The sequence below is a fragment of the Phyllostomus discolor genome, chromosome X (assembly GCF_004126475.2).
Source record: "Phyllostomus discolor isolate MPI-MPIP mPhyDis1 chromosome X, mPhyDis1.pri.v3, whole genome shotgun sequence".
Taxonomy (NCBI): Eukaryota; Metazoa; Chordata; class Mammalia; order Chiroptera; family Phyllostomidae; genus Phyllostomus; species Phyllostomus discolor.
The window spans coordinates 11019660-11041101 of record NC_050198.1 but is presented as its reverse complement, the minus strand read 5'-3'; the positions used below and the strand labels follow the sequence as shown (position 1 = coordinate 11041101).

General features: G+C 38.7%; 1 protein-coding gene and 1 pseudogene across 7 annotated transcripts in view; one reads left to right on the top strand and one right to left on the bottom strand.

Moving 5' to 3' along the window:
- ZFX (zinc finger protein X-linked) overlaps positions 1–21442 on the bottom strand; it is a 37975-nt gene extending 16533 nt beyond the window's left edge. Inside the window, exons 1-3 of one of the 7 annotated variants that reach the window (XM_028522376.2) lie at positions 21306–21442; positions 4467–4555; positions 797–1366 (exon numbers count right to left, since the gene is read on the bottom strand). In XM_028522376.2, coding sequence (XP_028378177.1) covers positions 797–1366; positions 4467–4527 — 631 coding nt within the window. In that variant the 5' untranslated portion in view covers positions 4528–4555; positions 21306–21442. Of the gene's footprint in view, positions 1–796; positions 1367–3212; positions 3269–4466; positions 4556–16955; positions 19601–19632; positions 20204–20798; positions 21185–21305 lie in introns of those variants that run through there. The other 6 variants (XM_028522378.2, XM_036016644.1, XM_028522374.2 and 3 more) reach the window with 6 other exon arrangements.
- Positions 11380–12056, top strand: LOC114505593 (annotated as a pseudogene).

Here is a 21442-nt window from a genome sequence, read left to right as displayed (position 1 = left end):
ATTACATTAGGTATTCTAGCAAAGAAATAGTCTCGTGAATTTATATAAGCAAATAGTCAGCGGGTCTTTATTTGTTTGATGTTTAGTTCCTAAAGACCTAAGAATTTCCACACTGGGTCAGAACTGTGGTGTATCCAACTGAGGGCTTTATGTCTAAAAATGGTACCAAGAAATTCGTGTAAGAAGACACGGCTATCCCCCCCACGAGACATTAAGTTAAACATTTAGAGGTGTGTTCCAAAACACCTTACTTTTCTCCAATAACCTAACATGAGTCCATCATACTTGAAATCACGTTTTAGAATCACTTATGTTCCAGTGCTATGCCAGAGCTCTTCTCCATGCTATCTGTTATATAGTTTTTTACATAAGCACATAAGTATTACATAAGTAGTACATGCACATACAAGAATATAAGTAGTTTGGTCATACATCTTTTTCCAATATGAACTCCTTTTACGTTTCAATAGGGTTCCTAATTCTAGTAAAGGCTGGTAACAGCCTGATCACATACTTCATCATTTCACAAAGTTCAGTTCTATTCCTTTCCGTCTTTGTCTTTCTAGACTGAAGAAATCTCATCTTTCTATTGCGTCCTTATAGAGAAATGACTCTTTATTCTGTACAACTTTGCTTTTCTTAATTTTGAGTTATCTGACAGGCTCCAAGCTGAAACAACGCAGGCATGTCTATGAAATTTACTTTTATAGAAGTCAAGAAAATTTCACCCCTGATGTAAGTTAGGAAAGACAGCCTTCAAAAATACCTTTGGCAATCACTGTACCCCAAGACTTACAGGAAATCATAAGGTAGTCCTCACAGTTGTTCTTGTCATCATCTTGCTGGTCCACAGGAATCCCGTTGGCATCTATGACTGCTTCAGAGGCACAATCTGCTACCAATACTTCTTCTGAAACTACGTCAGTTGTCAGAGGATCAGTGACGATTTCTGCCTCAACTACACTATCATGAACCACATGCTCAACATGTCCAACATCTGACACGTGTATAGAGTCACTTGTCAAGACGTGTTCTGGTATAGACATTGAGGCTGAAGTAATATCGGAAGCTAAAACATCATCTGGGACTGTGCAATGTTCTAAAGAAACCTCTTCAGTTACATCTGAGTCCAGCACTTGCTCAGGAATGATGACCGTTTCAGAGACATCTGCTTCTTCCATGATATCTGGGCACTGAACATCTTCTATAACAACATCCTCGATGACATCTTGGATTACAACTGAGTCTGGGTCATCAGGAACAAAGTTATGCACAGTTATGTCTGAATCCACAACATCTGAAACAAAAACGGTTTCTTGTACTTCCACAACAATTTGATCACCATCCATGTGTGCAGTATCAGCTCCTTAAAAAAGAAAAAAATTAAAATCACAATTCCAGGTAGGCATGCATGACTACCTCAATCAATGTAAATGTTTAAATTTCTATCAGGAAAACAGACTAGCTTCTCGGTTTCTTCAAACATTCAGTTAAATTAACAAAATAAAGAGGGAATCTACTTTTTGAATCATATCAGAAATAAAAATTCTAATACAAGAATTTTTATACTCATCCCAAATCAATTAATAGATTAAAAAACAGGAAACCAAGCAATTGAAATAATCACAGAAGAAAAATATTCATGAAAGTAAATTTCTTGGTTCACTCAAATTAAACCCATATGCATAGTTACTTAAGGGATGATAATAAAAATTAGTAAGTAAAGCAACTCCAGGTGGCAAATATACCACTTTCCTTCATTATATGTTCTTCATTTCTCTTCCATCTTGCCCCATCTTTCCCTCCTTGACTTACACTTTTTCTTCTTTCCCTCTTTCTCATGTATTTCTTATATTTCCCTTACATTTTTCTCTTCTCTCCCCCTTTGTTCTGGTACAATATCCCATGAATATCCTCCATTTATGACTATGGAAATTTAGATATTATCCTCTGAATCTAGGATATGAAAGGATTGGGGCATAAATAAAAGAGGGCTAGAAGGCCACAGTTAAAGAGGAAAGACAACTAACTGGTTAAGAAGTCTCTGTGGGTAGATAAGATGAATAAAAGTGCAGCTGCTCTCAAGCAATGGAAGGTATAGTTAGTTGGAGCAGGGCCTGCCCCAACTTCACCAGGGTACTCTGCCTCCATCCAGCCTCCTTACAGCGCCCCATAACCCAATGCCCCAGGCAGTTCCTCAGAGTATAAGCAACCTACTCTAGTCCACTCTGCAGATAAGAATGAAGGTAGAGGGTTGAATCAATTAAAGCCTGGTGAGATTAAATGACTTTACCAAGATCACACAGTTTGTATACATTATGGTATTCAGTAAATATTACGCTGAATAAATGCCACAAATGGGACTCCAAATCAGATATCCTTGCCAAAAAACATAATGTAAGATAAAACAAATCTGGTATCTTGGTTCCTGGTCCAGAGAAGAGCAAAGTTTTATATAAATCTTACTAAAAAGCAATTCACTCAATTAGTGTTTCTGGATGTGACTCAGACCAGGGTGAGCCCAAGCAGCTGCCTAACTCAATGACTGTTTATCACTGACCAGACCCTCAGAGAGACACGTGGCTTTATTTAACAAATATAAATGATCAACAAGGGCCAAAAAACCATTAAAAATGTAGGAAATCTTAAAGCCAATCACTATCTATTTTAATTATATCTATAAATATTATGTTTTATATCAGCCCTGGCTGGCGTAGCTCAGTGGATTGAGCGCGGTCTGGGAACCAAAGTGTCCCAGGTTCGATTCCCAGCCAGGGTACATTCCTGGGTTGCAGGCCATAACCCCCAGCAACCGCACATTGATGTTTCTCTCTCTCTCTCTCTCTCTCTCCACCCCCTCCCTTCCCTCCCTAAAAATAAATAAATAAAATCTTTAAAACAAAACAAAATTTTAAAAAAATTATGTTTTATATCTATAAAAAAGTATGTTTGCTTTAATTTCTATAGAACTTCTACTAAATGCTTTATACTTTTGTTTTGAATATTTTCAATACTAACACCAAGCAATAGAACACTGTAATCTCCATTTTGCAGACATAAAGATGAAAGCATTTAGTGGCAAGAGAAATAATCTAAACCAGAGAACAAGGTTTGGACACTTATCAGTTTTGTGACATTGGGCAAGTCATTTAACCTCTGGGTTTCAGTTTCCTCATCAGTAAAATGAGGACAGTAGTTTCTGCCATGCATACCTCACAAGACTGTTGTGGTGATCAAATGGGAAATGTATGGGAAGTGTTCTGAAAAACTGTAATGAGAGGTTTCATTATTATTAGGACAAATAAAAGTGGAGGCCCTGGCAGATTAAGTGACTTGCTCAAAGATAAACAAATACTGTAAGTGTTAACAATCAGGACTAAAATGAAATAGCCCTTCAATCTACCACTTAGCCCATAACCTGGGCTTGCTTGTGGCAAGATTAAGCTAGCAAATACTGTACGTTTTTCCTCAAAGAGCTTCATTTCTCTTTCAAGCGCATTAATTATAATTTGTATTCTAATGATGAATTATTATAATTTTTCACTTTCATTAAGAAAAATACATATACCCCCTGCCACACACACTGGATTTTGAGATTAAAGAAAGTTAAAATTAAAAACCACTAACATTTAATTTCTTGATATAGTTATTTGCTACTTCTTTAATATACTGTAATATGATCATTTTAAGTTCAATGGAAAACTCATTATTAATATTTATAAGGGTAGCTAGCTAGTGTGATATAAAACCATCTTACATCATAAAACCTAGCATAATCACTTCCAATGTTACATAGTTGGAACCATGGATAATTGAAAATTGTGAATAATTTTTTTCTATTTTTAGAACTTCATGAATTTCATTTTCCTATACAGTTTGGGGAGTGAAATAAGACTGTCTTCCTGAGTCAAAAGGCTCCTCTTGTCAACCTATGAAAGAGACAGAGTCGTAAAAGCAGGATGGGGTCAGAATGCAGATGGCCTTAGATTTATACTTTACCTACTGGGTAACAGAAAACAGAGAAATGACATAACCCACATGTTACTTTGTAATGAGTACTCTGGTTGGAGGGCTATATATAAGAGACTACGGGTGAGGAAAATAATTTAAAAATTACTGTAGACTAGAAATGAGCTGATAGAGCCTGTCATATGGTAGGAAGTAGATGTAAGCAAGAACATTTCAAAGAGAGAACAAGACTTATAACTAGGCAAGATGAGAATAACTGAAGATATAACACTGAGGTTTTGCTACTGCTGCTGTTACTGACAAGAATCCCAGAGTTGGTTGTGAGGGAGCCAAATTTTTAAGGAGGGAAATAATGTGCTCACTTTAACATTTGTAGGCTTGACAAGATAACAACATACCTAAGAGTGAATATCAATGTGAGAGTCTAGCAATTTGTCCACTTGATAACCAACTACAAATCTGGTAGTTGGAAAGTGGAACAACCCAAGTAGTTATACCTGTTGCACCAAAAAATGAGTTTGATTCTTGTGGTTGTAATTCAAGTCCATCTTCATCCATGGCCTTTAATTTTCATCAGTCACAGCTCCTAAGTTAGGGGAAAAAGTATACAAAGTCTTACTTTTTTTATATCATGTATTTAAAATGTCACATAATTTCAAAAGCATATCTACTTAAAATGGAACTTAATTGATTCTCAATGATATATGGGCATCTATGTGACAAAGCTGAAGGCAGATAAATCAACAAGTTAGCTTTGCCTACCAGAGGTGTCTAACCTTTTGGTGTCTCTAGGCCACACTGGAAGAAGAGTTGTCTTGGGCCACACATTCAATACACAAACACTAATGAATACTGATGACCAAAAAAAAAAGATACCCCTGGTACACTTTTTGTTTAACTGATATAGTGCTTGCATATATCAAGTACACACATATTAATGAATTTTGACACCTGCATAAACCTGTGTAACCACACTACCTAGATCAAGATACAGAACATTTCCAGCACCCCAGCACTTGTCTCCTCTCAGTACATACACCCCATACTCCCACAAAGGTAACTGGTTTTATTAAATTTCAACTTAAACACACTCAGTACTGGGGACAAATTTCTGCACAACTTCCATATTACCTCTCTAAATTTAATGTAGTCTGCTTTCAACCAATACATTAAACATCAGTAAAAACTCAAAGTGCACAATTATAGTAAACACCCTTTGGGATTTCTCTCTAACTTGTAATGACATCTCTTAACTCTCCAATCTAGAGAAGTAAATTCCCACAGTGTATTTATACTCTTCTGGCCATGCACTTGATTGGCACTAGTTATAAAATAGTAAAAATAAGTTCATCTTTGAGCACAATAAAATCAAAGTCCTATCCCTGAGAACTGAAACCATGAGCAAGGGTTACTAAGTCTCTCTCTCCCCTGGTGGCTGGAATATAGAAGCTGAGGAAGGCTATTTTCCAACTTTGGCTTAGACTAGTGAGATAAAGTTTACAAATAAAAAATAAAGAGAGTCCAGTGAGTGCCCTGATAGAGTAGAGGGAGCAGGGGAGGGAGGCTTACCAATAGGCTTTTAGCTCCTGGTTCTAGACCTTTCTGAGGCCGTTATAGAACTTTATCTGCCTTCAGTCTCTTTAAGACATCCCAATGACTTTAATGTTCCCTTTTCTACTTAAGCCAAAAACTTACAACAAAAAGAACTTAGCCCATAAAATAATACACTACTCAATACTAATGACTGTTTCAAAAGAGCAGACATCAAGGATTGTGGTTTACTCATGTTGTAAGTATTGCATAAACCTCCTCCTTCATTGGTTTCCTTATCTCTACTTTTTCACTTTTTAATCCAACCTAAATGGTACTATTAGACACATCTTTCTTTTACCCTTTATCATTTTTGTTGATGACATAAGCATCGCATGCTTCTTAATCTTCCAAATAACGAGAGCTGTTTTTCTAACATATCAGGTAGGTGATGTCATTTCTCTGTTTAAAGATGTTTAATGGCTCCCTGCTGCTGCCAAATGAAGTTCAAATTCCTGCCATCTTCTAAGTTCAGGCTCCAAACTATCTTTCCATCATCTCCACCACCACATGCACACATTTCAACGGAACAAAAATGCCCGATGTCCCCATAAGACCCCAAATCTGTATTTGGCTCAGGGTTGCTTCTACCTGGAACACCTTTCCCCTATCATCTTGCTTGAATCTTTCCCAAAATCCTCTTCCCCACCAAAAGGAATAAGCTGAAAACCTCTCTCTCTCTCACCCCTCTCAATTTCCACAGCAATTTATCTTTTTTCCTTTTTTTATGATTGTACTTGTTCATTATAAATCATGGTTATTTATATATGCTTATTTTCAGATGCTAAACATATGTGTTTGTGTGTATATATCTATTCCTTAAAGAAATATCCACAAGAAACGCAATTAACATTAATAAATGGATTTTCAACATGTCAAGTGAGACATATTTTATTCATTTTCAAGAGCATGTTTCATGTTATTTATTCAAACTGCTCCAAATTAAAAGGACCGATGAAGAAAAAAAAGTTTAACTATGAAAAATGGAAAGGGTACCACGTGATGAGTAACTTGTCACTGCTCTCTCCCCACCAAAATCACCTCTGACCATAATTATTTTTTCAGCTTTAAAAAATGTAATTACAAAATGATAGACATGAATTAACCTTCTAAATACAATGACATACTACTAACAAGAAAGTGAGCCAATTATGAAGGCAATAAATGTGACTCATTAAGGTATTAAGGTCCCTCTCCCCAATTTCCCTACATAAACCCAAGCCCATCAGGTCTAAGAATTCTCAACCTGCACAACAACTCCTTTTGTTGGCATTCACCCCCCCTTAGCTTTTCTATTGGGGTTTGACAGATGATCAATACCATCAATTTTGAAATTCTCTCATTCCTCAGTTTCTGTAAACTAAACTCTAGTTCTCTTCCCACCTTCCCAACTGCTGTTTACCCTGACTCCCCACACCCATTACTGCAGCTTTGTCCAGGGTGGTGCACTCAGCCCTTTTCTTTTCTGCTTTCTCTTTATTCCATGGTTTCAACTACCATTTACACAAAGATGATTCCCCAAATCCACATACTCAGGCCAGCACCTAACACTCCCACCAGACTGCTGAATATTTTCACCGAGATAAAATCCTACTTTGTCTGACATGACCACTATGGCCTCTTCCTTCTTCTCTGCTTACATTCAGTCAGGCTGTCAAACCTCTATTCCCTGTCCACAACTCCTCAGGAATGTATCCCTTTCTTTTTATTCCCACCACTTACTCTCAGCTTTATATTTCCTGATGGGGGGAGGGGGCGGAAATAACCTCTCAACTGGCTTTTCACTCCTTTCTGCCACTCCCACAACAAATGACTAGGAAGCTTACTATAAGGGCTGGTGCCACTCACTGAGATAGACCAAACCTCCAAAGCACTGCTTTGATCACAGCACTCCCCTTAATTAGAAAGCTTCAGCAGTTCCCCAATATTTGGTGCGCCCTAAAAAATTCACCTGAGCTCCATAACAGACTTATTTGCTATTATTCCCATCATTGCACATCATATCTATTTCCTAACAGATACTATGACCCAAATGGAGGGGGTTTCCTCGCCTTATTTTGACTTAGGTGATCAGTAATTAATTGTTCAACAGTTTTGACTGGTTAATTTTCCTTCTATTCTGTCACTATAAAAACTCAGTCAGGAAAAACCAAGTTTTGTACTTCCAAACAGAGATGACTATACTTCCACTTTGTAACCCCTGTGGGGCTAGAAGTAATTCCGCTGACGATCAGAATGAAACCAATGTTCTCATGATTTATCAATCCATGTTCGTTACATAACATTCTACTGTATGTCATAATAATAATTTATCTCTTTGGATTACACTTTTTAAATTTTGTAGTTAAATTTTTAAAAAACACTTTAGCAGCTTTTGTAGAGATTGTGAACAAATCTTTTTCACATGTTTCCTCTCAAGAAGTATTCTGACTTTAGTTGCAGGTGTAATGGAGTGGAGTGTTTGAAGCACTTGATGTGATCAAAGGATGAAGACAGTGTTTTGACATAATGTGAAGTAGAGATTAATTTAGACTACATTGTACCTGAAATAAACTAAATAAAACTGTCAGGGGAAAACTTTTTAAAAGACTAATTTCTGGCAAATGCAGTATATGATGAAGAAAGGTCGGTATTATCTTATTGAACTCCTTAATGAGCAATCTGTCTCCTATTAGAAAATCTTTCTGATAATGCATTAGAATTATGGGATTTTTTTTTAGTTTAAAGCATTCTCACTTTCATGTTACTTTATTTAAGCTAATAAGTACTTTCCCTAGTTTTCTAGTAACTAGTTGTAAAAATCATGTATTGCAGCATTTGTGGTTTTTAAATTTGGAAATATTCTTAAACTATGAAACTTCTTTAAATTACTGCCTTGCCAGATCACAAACACAGTAACGTGACTGATACTGACCCTACTCTTCTTTCCTTCACCTACATAAACAACACATGCTTCCTATTATTGTTTTTCCTAAATACATTACTTTGGGTCTGTATGGTTTGGTAAACTCTGTGCTGACATTAACAATGTTCTCTCTTGGGGGGGCTGGATTGGGAGTAAAAAGGAGAAAACTGTATTTGAACAATGATTAAAAAATAAATAAAAAAAGAAATTTTTGGAAAAAAAAAAACAATGTTCTCTGTACATCTTGAACACTGGCAAGAATATAATCTCAAGCGTTTCAACAATTATAAAATTTTAAAATTGAAAACTGCAGAGCCCTGGCCAAGTAGCTCAGTTGGTTAGGGTGCTGTCCCCATACATCAAGGACACCTACAAGCAAATAAGTAAAACAACAAATCAATTGTTCTCTCTCTCAAATCAATTAAGTAAAATTTTTAAAAATATTGCAAAATTATGGATTATTTATACATAGATCTTTTGCTAATATAGTTAGCAGCATGTTTTATACCTATAACAATCACTCTTTTAATCATCTAAAAGAAATAACAGGCTAGACAATGCAGGGGGCTGGTCTATAGTACACCTGCTTCTTACATGACCAACAATGGGCATGCTCCAATGAATATCAGCTCCACTGAGTAATGGCAGCATCAATTCCATGATCATTTTCTGGAGCAAAGTCAGGGAGACAGCTAATCTATACCTACATAAATAAAATCAGAACCTGGCTTATTTCAGGCATCTGGTGAAATAGTTATATACTACTAGATAGTAACCTAAAAAGGAGGTGGGGAGGGACACAAATATACACAATTTGAAATGAAAGAAAAAAATGGACACAGAAAAAATTAAAATCTTGTAAGAAAATAGTCTATAATTCTATGCTAGCACATTGAGAGGAAATGTAAATTACCAGCGTTAACTCAATGAGAGACTGAAAACCCAATCACAATATTGGGGGTGGAGAGAGGAGAAAGTTACCTGTTACCCTATTCAAAAAGTTCCAGATTTTTCCTAAAGCTATCTGAACTATGCCATACACAGAGCAGGGAAGTTTTCTCAATTCCTTTTACAAAACTAATTTACCATTTTTTAAAAACCTAACAAAAGTCATGTAACCAAACTACAAACCAGATTATGAAACTGAAATTAAGAATTCACTGATGTGATCCATCATGTAACACACACACACACACACACACACACACACCCCTTGACAAAGTATGGTTATTCTAGAATTCAAAGATGGAGCCAAATAATGGCCAAATTAACAGGTCAAAAAAGTAAAATCCTGATTTTCTCAACAGCTGATGAAAAGTTCAAATTCAACATCTACTTTATTTAAACTAGTCAAACTGAAACAGGTATTTTCTTAACAGTTAAAAACATACAACAGGAATGAAATACTAACATATTCTACAAAAATGATGATCCTTGAAAACATTATGCTAAGTGAAAGAAGCCAGACAAAAAAGACCACAAATTATAAGATTTCACTTATATGAAATGTCAAGAATAGACATATACATAAAGACAGAGTACATTAATGATTGCTGGTGGGGATTAAGGGAAATATGATGATGGGGGTAACTGCTAATGAGTACGGGGTTTCTTTTGGGGGTGATAAAATGTTGTAATTAGTGGTGATGGTTACACAATGCTGAATCTACTAAAAACAGTGCACTGAACTGTACATTTTTAAAAGGTAAATTTTGTAAGACTTTCATCTCAATAAAGCTGTTAAAAATACACAGGTATATACAAATCTTAAACTGGTTCATGTTACAAATGTTTTTATATAGGAATATGATGTCAGTATCTATAAAACAATCTGCATTAAAACTAAGGTAAATCACTAAAAGTATTCCTTCTAAAGTAAAAATTAAAACAAGCATGCCTATTAACACTATTATTTAAGACTATATAGAAACTGATAGTCAATGCAATTAGGTGAGATAGTGAAATGCAAGATATAATTATTATTTGAAAAACTTATACTTATATATAATCTACAAAATCCAAGAGACTCAACTGAAAAATACAGTATGAATTCATAGTGTTAGTACAAAATCAACACAGTTGAAGACAAAAGCTTTCTTAGATAACACTTAAGAATGGAAAATCCCATTGATAAGAATAATTTTAAAAACTACTGAGATTTTTTTAAAAGGCAAATACATAGATAAATCAATCTTACTTTTGAATATGTTGTATCAGTAGTATTAATTCTCTCTTAATTAACCTCTAAAGTGAATCGAAATGCCAATACATTTTTGTTGTAAATCAACTGACCTTATACATGTAAGGTCTTTCAGACTCTATTCCATTCCATAGATCAATCTGGCTTTGCATTCACTGTTTTAATCACTATAACTTTATAATAAGCTTTGATATATGGTGGTATAAGTCTCCCAATTTATTTTTCCTAGATTGTGTTTGCTATTCCTGGCCATCTGCATTTCCATATAAATTTGAGAACTCGTCTCTCCAAAAAAAAGTCCTTTTTAAAAAATTTGTATTGAATTTATTGGAGTGACATTGGTTAATAAAGTCCTGTTGGGGCTTTGACTGGGACTGGACTGAATTTCTACATATCAAAACTGCCATCTTTGTAATATTATAATACTTCCAATCAATGAACATATCTCTCCCCATAAATCTAGTTCAGTTCTCTTAGCTACGTTTTTACTAAAGGTCTTAATATATTTTGTTGAATTTAGTTCAAGATACTGAATGATCTCTGACCTTATTATAAATTGTAATGGCTTTTAAACTTGATTTTTAGTCCTCTAGCACTCTCATGTTAATGGCAGGCAGCGGTTACTGAGTGGGATGCAAATAACTGCTGCCGCACCACACGGGGCATAAGCCTTCCTGCGTCTCCCCCTTTCCGCTGGCCGCCAGTGCTCGCCAGCATGTCCGTGGTGCTTGCTACCCAATCGCTCACAGACTGGCTGGCTCTGGAGGGAGGAGGGGTCAACCAGTTCGGCAAATACTGCAGCAGACTAAGCCTCTCACCTTGGAGGGCACCATCAATACGTACCCTCATACCAATCATACATTTGGTACAAAAGAGCCCCTTTATGAGAATAGCAGCTCTGTTGCAGCCAGATTTCAGCACATGGGGGAATTTGATAAAATTGCAATGAGAGACCAGTAGAAGGGGTTCTGATTGTATTAGAGCCCTGGCTACCCCATGTGTTAACTGCTATAGCTTGGGAAAACTTTCTTCAAACTACCTGGTGGTGAACTAACCCAGGAGATGAAGGACTAAAACGCCTAATGACAGAGATACCAGGTCATCAAGATGGAGTCCTGTAAAACTGCATCATTGATGACTGTGCTGGTAACTGGTGGAGGACAAATTTTGAACCTCCTGGGTATCCATATACTCCTGCACATATTACAAAACTGAAGGAACTAAGAAGTTGTTTTTGGTTCAACTTCAAGAGAAAGCCTTGTTTCCAATCCCTAAAAATTACAAGCTGGCAGCTGCACCATTATTTGAATTGTATGACATGAACCAGGTTACAGACCCATCATTCCTAGTCTCCCTCAGCTTTTGAGCAGGCTCAATTTTATATACAACTGAATTCCTGCACAGTGGAGAAATAAAAGAAGCTGTCTCTACAGCTTCTATGTAGAACACAGTTCTACATAGTATAGAATAAATGTGGTAGAAAAGGGTTTTTGTGTTTTATCTCTTTCCCAACCCCTAAACTGCCACCTGCTTTCTATTGTTTGACTAGTAAAGTTGATAGGAAAAACTAAACAGTGGTATAAACAAATGCATAATGTTTAATTTGCTTTTGCTTCATTGTTATACATTAAAGGAAGCAGACCTCTAAAAAATAAAAATAAATGTGATTTTTAAATCGTTGTTAGTATAGAGAAAAACAATTCATTTCTGCACATCAATGTTCCCCAACTATAATGCAATAAAATGAGAAATAAATGTTACAGAAGTAACAGAAAAATACCCCATAAATTTTAAAACAAAGTTCTAAATAATTCAATGGGCAATAGAAAAATTATGAAAAAAACCCACAATATATTTAGCGCTAAATAAAAATCAATTCATAGCAAAATCACCACATCCAGCCCAGCCCTGGCTGATGTGGCTCAGTGGATTGACTGCCAGCCTGAGAACCAAAGGGTCACTGGTTCAATTCCCAGTCAGGGCACATGCCTGAGTTGTAGGCCAGGTCCCCAGTTGGGGGTGTGTGACAGGCGACTACACATCGGTATTTTTCTCCTTCTCTTTCTCCCTCCCTTCCCTTCTCTCTAAAAATTAGGTAAAATCTTTACAAAAAAATCACCACATCGTTTATAGTTCAGGGGAAATGTATAGTTTTAAAGGCACATACTATATAAGAGTAAAGATTAAATAGTAATGAGGTAAACCTCCAACTTAAAATTTTTAAATGTCAGAATAAATGCAAATAAAGTAGAAGGAAAGAAATATTACCAAATGAAAAGAAACAGAAAGGAGAAATAAGAACTACTTGAAAAGTCTTAATAATATAGCCCAAATTACTGGCAGTCCTGATCATAAATAAAGGAACAAATTAACCAAATTAGATACTTCAAAGTCATTACAGAAACCTGTATCTTATGCCAATATATTTGAACATTTATATTTTTCTAAAATATTTATTTTATATAAATAAAAAAAATCAAGAAAAGCCAAAAAAAACTTACCACCATGAAAGAAAATTAATAAATAAAAAACCAACTCACAAAAAAGACACCAGGCAGTTTCACAGATGAATTCTAACTTTCTTTTCTTTTTTTTTAAAGATTTTATTTATTTATTTTTTAGAGAGGGAAGGGAGGGAGAAAGAGAGAGAGAGAGAGAGAAAAACCAATGTGTGGTTGCTGGTGGCCGTGGCCTGCAATCCAGGCATGTGCCCTGACTGGGAATCGAACCTGCGATGCTTTGGTTCGCAGCCCACGCTCAATCCACTGAGCTACGCCAGCCAGGGCGAATTCTAACTTTCAATACGTAGATTATTAAATACAACTTCTTTCAAAAAGAAGAAATACTCCCCAGCTCATCTTACGAGGTTAGCATAACCTTGTTTATTATCAAAATAATACAAGGCCTACACAAAGAAAAGGAAAAGTACATCACAATAACAAAGGAATGCCAATATTCAGGGAATCTAAAGATAATTTAAAATACAAAATATAAGGCATCCAGTCAAGATGGTGGACTAAAACTACTACAATATTGGGTATCAACTGTAATTTTAACTTTTTAAAAAAATTTTTAAGAGAATTTATTAATGCAATCCATCAGACCAATAGACTAGCAAATGCACTGAAAACTCAACTCCTGTTCACAATGAGAACTCTAATAAGCAGAGACTGTAAACTAATAAATGACATCTACCCCCTCCAAAAAACCCCACTACAATATCATACTTAGTGATAAAATATTAGAAGCACTCCATTAAAGTACCTAGACCAGGACGCCTGTTATCAATGCTTTTATTCAACACTGTGCTAGAGATGTTAGTGAATGCAATGTTAAGAAAAGAAACAAACAAGAGGCAAAAGGAATGGAAAATAAAGGTTCATTATTCACACACCACTACTTAAAAAATACAGAAGAATTATAAAGTATTATTACTCCCACATTTCCTTGATTCTAAAGATACCAATTGTAAGTTGCATTCTTAATTTTAGATACAACTAAGAAAAAACATTGCAAATTAAAGTGATACCATACTTCATCTAAAATTTTCATTTTACACAGAGATAATTCTTTTAGACTTAATTAGACATATTTTTATCTTATCTTGTGCATATATAGAAAGAAAAAAGAAGGAAAAGAAATTGGTGGGTACTCCTAAAACTTCACATTCAGGGTCCTACCATGGATTACTTTTTACTCAAAGCTGTTCAATCTTTCCTAACAATACTGCCCTCTGCCAGGAGTGCCGGTGATGCAGCATTTCTTAAAATGTTCCATCATCATCTTTGGGATTTTCTTTTCAGTCAGACACTCACTTCGCCATTTCTTCTCCCTTCAGTTGTATCGTTTGGTATGAAATAACAGAACAATGAGCCCTGACTAGTGTGGCTCAGTGGACTGAGTGTCGGCCTGTGAACCAAAGGGTCACCAGTTCAATTCCCAGTCAGGGTATATGCCTGGGTTGCCGGCCATGTCCCAAGTGGGGGGACAAGTGAGAGGCAACCATACATTGATGTTTCTCTGTCTCCCCCTCTCTAAAAATAATTAAATCTTTAAAATTAAAAAAATAATAGAAATAACAGAACGATGCACATACTCACTTAAGTGATGACAAAAATGAAGAGTCTTGACCAAGTTTGTGGCAATAACTATATCGTGACTGCTGCCTGAACAATACTGATTATAAGACACCATCAATTCAAGATCTACTTTTATTTCAGAGATGTTTAAATGTAAGGGGGAAAGTGCATCTCAGAATCTATGAAATACGATTAATATAAGAGTTCATTAAGGTTAATGTCAATACATTTAAGTTCACATTGTTTCCCTATACATCAGCGATAACTAAATAGAAATAACTAAAGGAACATCCTATTCACGACAACAAAAATTACACAGTACCTCACAAAAATATAATAAAAGTTGTGCAAGAGCTTTTCTAAAAAGCAGTAGAGTATGCTCAGATTCAAATCCTAACTCTGCTACTTAGCATATATCTATCTGTATCTACATATTTACTCTATAAATCTGATGCAAATACAAGAAAAATCCAACAGTTTTGCATAATTGACAGACAAACCCAAAAATAAACAAAGGAAGTTTTTAAAACCTGACAAAATAACACATATGAAGATTTAATTATAAAATTATCAATATTAAGTCAGAGTGGTATAGTACGTATACTCAACCAATGAAACTAGAAAAGAGAAACTAGAAACAGATATGTGTATGTGAGAATATGATAAACCTCAGGAGTTGCATTATAAATCAGAGGGGAGAAAGGCTGGACTACTTGACAAATCCACATTAAAAGGATAAAATTAGATCCCTACATCACACAACAGAGAAAAAAGTTCCAGATAAATTAATGACCTAAATATGAAAAAAGCACAGTATTGTTATAACCTTGGGGTAAGGAAAAAAACATAAGCCATAAATGAAAAAAAAAAAAAAACCCCAAAACTGAGAAAACTACCTACCTTCACACTGACAAGCCCTACACACACACACACACACACACACACACAATACCATAAACAACGCTAAAAAAAATAAGCCACAGACTAGGAAATGGTATTTTCAGTGTGTATAATTATAAATCATTAGTATTCCGAATATAAAAATATCCATAAGCCAGTGAGAGAAAGGCAACAATCCAACAGAAAAATGGACCAAGGGGAAAAGCTCACCCTCACAAGTAATCTAAGAAACACAAAATGAAATCAGCCACGAGATACCATTTATACCCAACAGATTGGAAAACATGAAGTCCAAATGTAAAATATAAAACAATGCTACTCTTTTCACTGATTTTTTTGAAAAGTCGTTTTTTTTTTAAAGTAAGTTATTTACGTATATATACAGTGGGCTTATTATTTTTTATGAATTTGCAAATATTTTTAAATTACTCGGATTTAATTTCTAATGTAAATATCTATAGGTAGAACCCACATTTAAAAAAAAAACTCTTTGGGGATCTCAGTATTAAGACTGTGAAGGGGTCCTGAGACCAATAAGTTTGAAAACTTGGTATACACATATTGAGACAGTGGTTACTTCTGGCAAAGACAAGACAAAAAATGCAATGAGGGGCATTCTTTACATGGATTTATGTGATTTTCTTTCTTTAAACAAACAAAAATGGTATGAAGCAAATATATAATGAAATACTAAGCTGTTAAATCTGGGTAATACTCGCTTCTCTGAAATATTTGTAATTTGATACTTGTAATTCTGAAATATTTCATAACTTAAAGTAGAGTAAATATAGTTTTGAATAAATATAGTTATATAAGATACCTGGATTTTATAAAACATTGTTTGGAAAAATAATTTCACAGGAGTAAGAATACACTGGCTATATTAACCCCAAACAGATAAGCAAGCAGTAAAAGTAGGGTAGGGGTTACTCAACTTATATACTATACCCTTGGTCAACTGACTAGATGCTTGAATAGTTGAAAACTATTCAAATACATAAAACTCTGCACCCAATAACTGAAATAATTGTTTTCAGAGATAATGACCACATGCCAGGCACTGCTTAGAGACAAGAATAAAACTGTTTCTACATTCAGTGTTTAGAAAAGATGGCAAAAATATAAACACAGTTAAAATATAATAGACTAAATGCTAAGTTAAAGCTGTCCACATTGCTATATAAGACAGAGAAGAATGAGCCTGGGAAACATAATGATGCCATTAAGAGAAAGAAAGCTCGAAGCAGCTGTCGTTTTAGGGACTCTTGGGTTAAAGAACAATTTTTTCCAATAAATAATGGCATCTACTTACTATGTGTGAGACAAATTTGCTTTCAGCCACGTTGAGACAATCGGACACCTGGGTGAAGTTGGTCAGTAGGCAGCTGAAAATGCTAGAGGAGAAACTAAAAGAGAAGATGGGCATGGTATGAAACACAGAAACCAGGGGAGAAGATTTGAGAAAAGAGGATGGAGGACTGGCCCTGAGGGAAATCTCATGATAGGAGACACAGAAGGCACAGAGTTTCTGAAACACAGAATATTTTTATATGACACACCCAGTGACATGCTGTGGAACAGTTACTCAATTTAGGAATAAGTAGTATGAAAAGAAATAAAAGTATTGGAGAAAGAAAAAAGACAGGTGAGGTTTTCCACACGATGTGCAAACCTAAGAATGTTGATAAGGGGAGGGACAGGCACCAGCGGAGACAGAGGGCAATGATGCAATCGGCAGATTCACTGACTGAGCTCCGTCCTTTGGGACGGGTGGGGTACGCAAGCAGAGCAGCTGGGCCTGAAGAAGGCCAATTCTTCCTGCAGCGAAAAACAGGAGGGAGGAAAGCCGAGGTAGAGGCAGAGGAAGAGCATGACGTGGAAGGAAGAAAATGCAAATGCTCAGATCAGATGATCATCTATGCTTCTGACTTAAGTAAAAGATTAGGTAGGTAATCTCTGCTAAAGCTGAGGGTTTCGGGGGTGGGTTGAGGAGTTTAAGAGTAAAAAAGTCTGAAATCTCCAGTGCACACAAACACAGATAATAAAATGAAGGCCATCAGTGACAATACAAATACAGACAGGGTTAGAAAGAAAGCATTTACAAAATGCATTGTGGAAAAAAATTGTTTTGCTGTATTGTGAACATGTTTTTTAAAAAGGACACTTGCATCTATCTGAAACATCCACATAACTTAAAAACTAACACCTCATTTACCCAAGATGATAGGGAAATAAGGTTTCCTTTCCTCCAGTCAGATTTCCAGATTAAGGCCCACCCTTTCACGAAAAGAACATTTTATACGTAACTGTTTGGGGTAGAAATCCTTCGTAACTATGAACCTCCCTGTCTTCTTTGTTATACAGCTTGAGTTTAACAATCTTTATCTTGAACATACATTCTTGCTGTACTAAAACATCTACTAATGCTACACTGTGTGTGCATCCATACAATTCTTTTCTTTGAGCTTTCCTGTCTTTCCCAGCTGTCAAGATAGAAAGCAACTGGTTCTTCTAAGTGTACGTTTATTCATACCACCTCGACAACCCAGTCTGCCATAGCAATGTGGTTGCAGTGGGCCTCCTAACAATGCACTGTTTCTTAAACCTCTCTAAACCATGGCCCTTTATGACAGCCATGAGAATCTCCAGTTCCCTCCTGTCCTCTTCTGAAGCATAAATGCTCTGACCTGTCCCAGTCTAGAAATGGACTGTGAATACTTATGTTTTATATCATAAAATGGTAAGACACACATTCCCCACATGCAGGTCTATAACAATGAGAGATTAATCTGAACATGAGGAGGCTTTGCTTAGCAAACTCCCTTAGTTATTCTCTCAAAAAGTTGGTTACTCTCAACAAGGGGAAGAAGAGGTTGCAAAGGACCATGTGAAGGCTGCTGCCTTTTTAGTAACCGGCTCTTCTAACCTACTTCTCAAACATGACTCCCTAAAAAATTACCACGAAGAAAACTTAACAGGTTCATTCCTCATTTTAGTAAAGTAATCCATGGCACTAGTCCTCTATTTTTCACCTGATGAATGAAAAGTTAGAATCCCCTCCCTATTTGTTTACTAGAGAAATTATAATTACTGAGCAAAAGGTTATTTGGAATAAGTTAGGATAGAAAAAAGGAGCAGCTATCTACCTGATATATCTAGATCATGGAAAGAGTAGCAAAATTGACTTAACTTCTGAACATTCATCATCATTATTCCAGTAGTGAAGACACTAATCAGCTTACTACTCTCATTATGTCTCAACTTTGAAACTTTTCCCAGTCTAATGGAACTCTAATAGAACTTCAGTCTAAGCAAATATAAAGTCCAGCTCAGGTGGGTCCTGATCTTGCTAATTGAAGGCTCCCCCATCGAGTATAAGCCTTTCAACCTGGCAAACAAGCTCTTCCACCATCTACCTTTTCTGGCCAGAATTCCCACCTCTCCTCTACCTAAACCCCCTACTCCAGCCAAACTGTAAATGCTTACTGTTTTCCAAAGAACGTTCAACCTTGAAATGCCCTTTCCCCACCTCCACCACTGCCCAACAAAGTCCTACCCACCCTTCAGACCTCAAAATGTCAGGAACACTCCCCTGATGCTCCAAAAGGAAAACTTGCCTTCCTCTGGAACCTCAGTAATTTGTTGTACCTTTCTCTCAGCACTTCACCTCGTCTCATCTACCACTAAACAACGGAACTTCTTGCAGCCACTCTGCATTACAAGAACCGTTTTAATCGCTTAGCACCCAAAACAATGCACTGCTAACACTGGGCTGCGAGTTTACAGTTGTACAGTATGCAATCAAAAGTACTTTAAGGCATGGAATTAAACCTTCGAATTTTTCAAATCAAATAAAGAATCCTAAATACCGTGACAAAAATACTGCACATTATGTTACCCTTCAATAAAAAAATTAAAAACTTTCTGCCCGTTCCTTACTCCAAAAAAAAGTAAATACTACCAACAAATCACTAATAGCTTAAATGCACCTTTTCAAGAAAGCTGTTTCCAAATAAATGGGCTCAAACGACTCCTTCAAAATGTTATTCCTCCGTTTCCGTGCTCTGCAATTTGCATTTTTTCCCTATTGGATAAAAGGGTGCTGAGAACTTCTTTCCCATCAAATTGTATTTCTATTGCTTTATTTAGACACGGGAGAAGGCAATGATTGGTGGAAAACAACCGCATCGAGGGCACCCTAACAGCCACGTATGACTTTGCTTGACTAATAACATGTCTTGGGGTGCCCCTTGCAGCGATAAGCCCAGATGTTTGGGCTGCGAACCGCCCCGACCGCCCTCGGGTGGCTAAAAGAGCGAGGCAAAGGCGCGAGGCTGGGGGCGCTAAGGGACGAGATGGCCCAGAGCCCGGCAGGCGATGATGGCTGCCTGCCGCGGCTCAGTTAAAATGCAGCGGAAGCAACAGCCCATCACGGGGCTGAGCGAAGCAGGGCAGGAAGGTGGCGCTGCCGCCAAGAGCCTGGAGCCCATCATGGCGGCAAGGGCAATGGCCGCCGTGGGGAGCGAGCACGCCCCCTCCGCGCGCACACGCTGCCGTGGCGAGCCTCCGGGGCCCGTCACCGGGGCCGCCGCCGCCACCGCCCGTCGCCCGCGCAGCCCGCTCTCCGACCCCCCCTCACGGGCTATAGCGGAATTTTCTCATCCGACACCGCCTTCAAGATGGCGGCTCCCCCTCCCGGCAACCCCTTCAGTCGTCCCCTGCAGCAGGCGCCGAGCCGTCGCCATCTTGTCCCCCGTCCCTCCCCCTCTCGCCGATATTTACATAGCGAAAATCGGCCCGGTCGGCCTGCGGCCTTCACCTCACGCCTGCAGCCTTAGCCACCTGGCCAGGCCTCGCCCTCGCGCAGTGCCCCAGGCGGGCCGCGGCGTCGACCCGAGGCCCTTCGACCGCCTCCCGGGCCATCGGGCGACCCTCCCCCAATCCCCGCCCGTTCACTGAGCGCGCCTCCGCCGCCGCTCGGGGCAGCTGGGCTCCTCCCCGGGCCTAACTGCGGCCTCCTCGGGGCCTGCTCGGCGCCACACGCCACGCCGCCTGGCCTAGCGCGGAAGGGCGCCTCGCGGGCCGCCGACCAGGCCGGGACCAGGCCGCTGCACGCGCGCTAGGCCCCGCGGCCGCGGCGACACCCGGAACTCACCGGACGGGCGTGCGGGCGGGCGGGCGGCGACGGTGGCGGGTGCTGCAGGCCGGCCTTTCTCTGGAGCACTGGGCCGGGCTCCGGCTGGTGGGGCGGGCGGAGGGAGGGAGGAGGGGCCGAGCTCGGAGCTGACAAAAAGCGGCCCAGCTCCCCGGCACGGGCCCGCCGTCAGCACGTCACGTCACCGCCCGGGAGAGAGACCCAGGAAAATGCGGAAGGGTAGATAGGCCCCCTCCTCCGCCCGGTGGGTCCCCCTGGATCCCTGGGTCGGCGCCGCTCCCGGGGAACCCAGTGGCCTCGCTGCGGCGGGGTCTCCGGCGGCCGGAGTCACCGTGACAGCGCCCCCCTTCTTTCCACCTCCGCGCTCCCGCCCGTCGCCGCCGCTACACGCGCGCGGCTGCCACCGCCTCGGCCGTAAAGCCCGCGCGGGGCCCGACCCGGCCGGGCCGCCCCCCACCATCTCCCGTTGGGCCGCGGCCGCCCCCCGGGCCCTCCCCGGAGACCTACCGCCTGTCCTCGCCCGTTCTGGCCCAGGCGCCTGCTGGAGTTGTTTGCAGGCCCTCAGACCCCCGCCTGCAGTAAATGTGTTTTCTTCATCCCCGTGGCTGGAGAAGATAAATTTAGCAACCCCCGCCGTCCCCTGC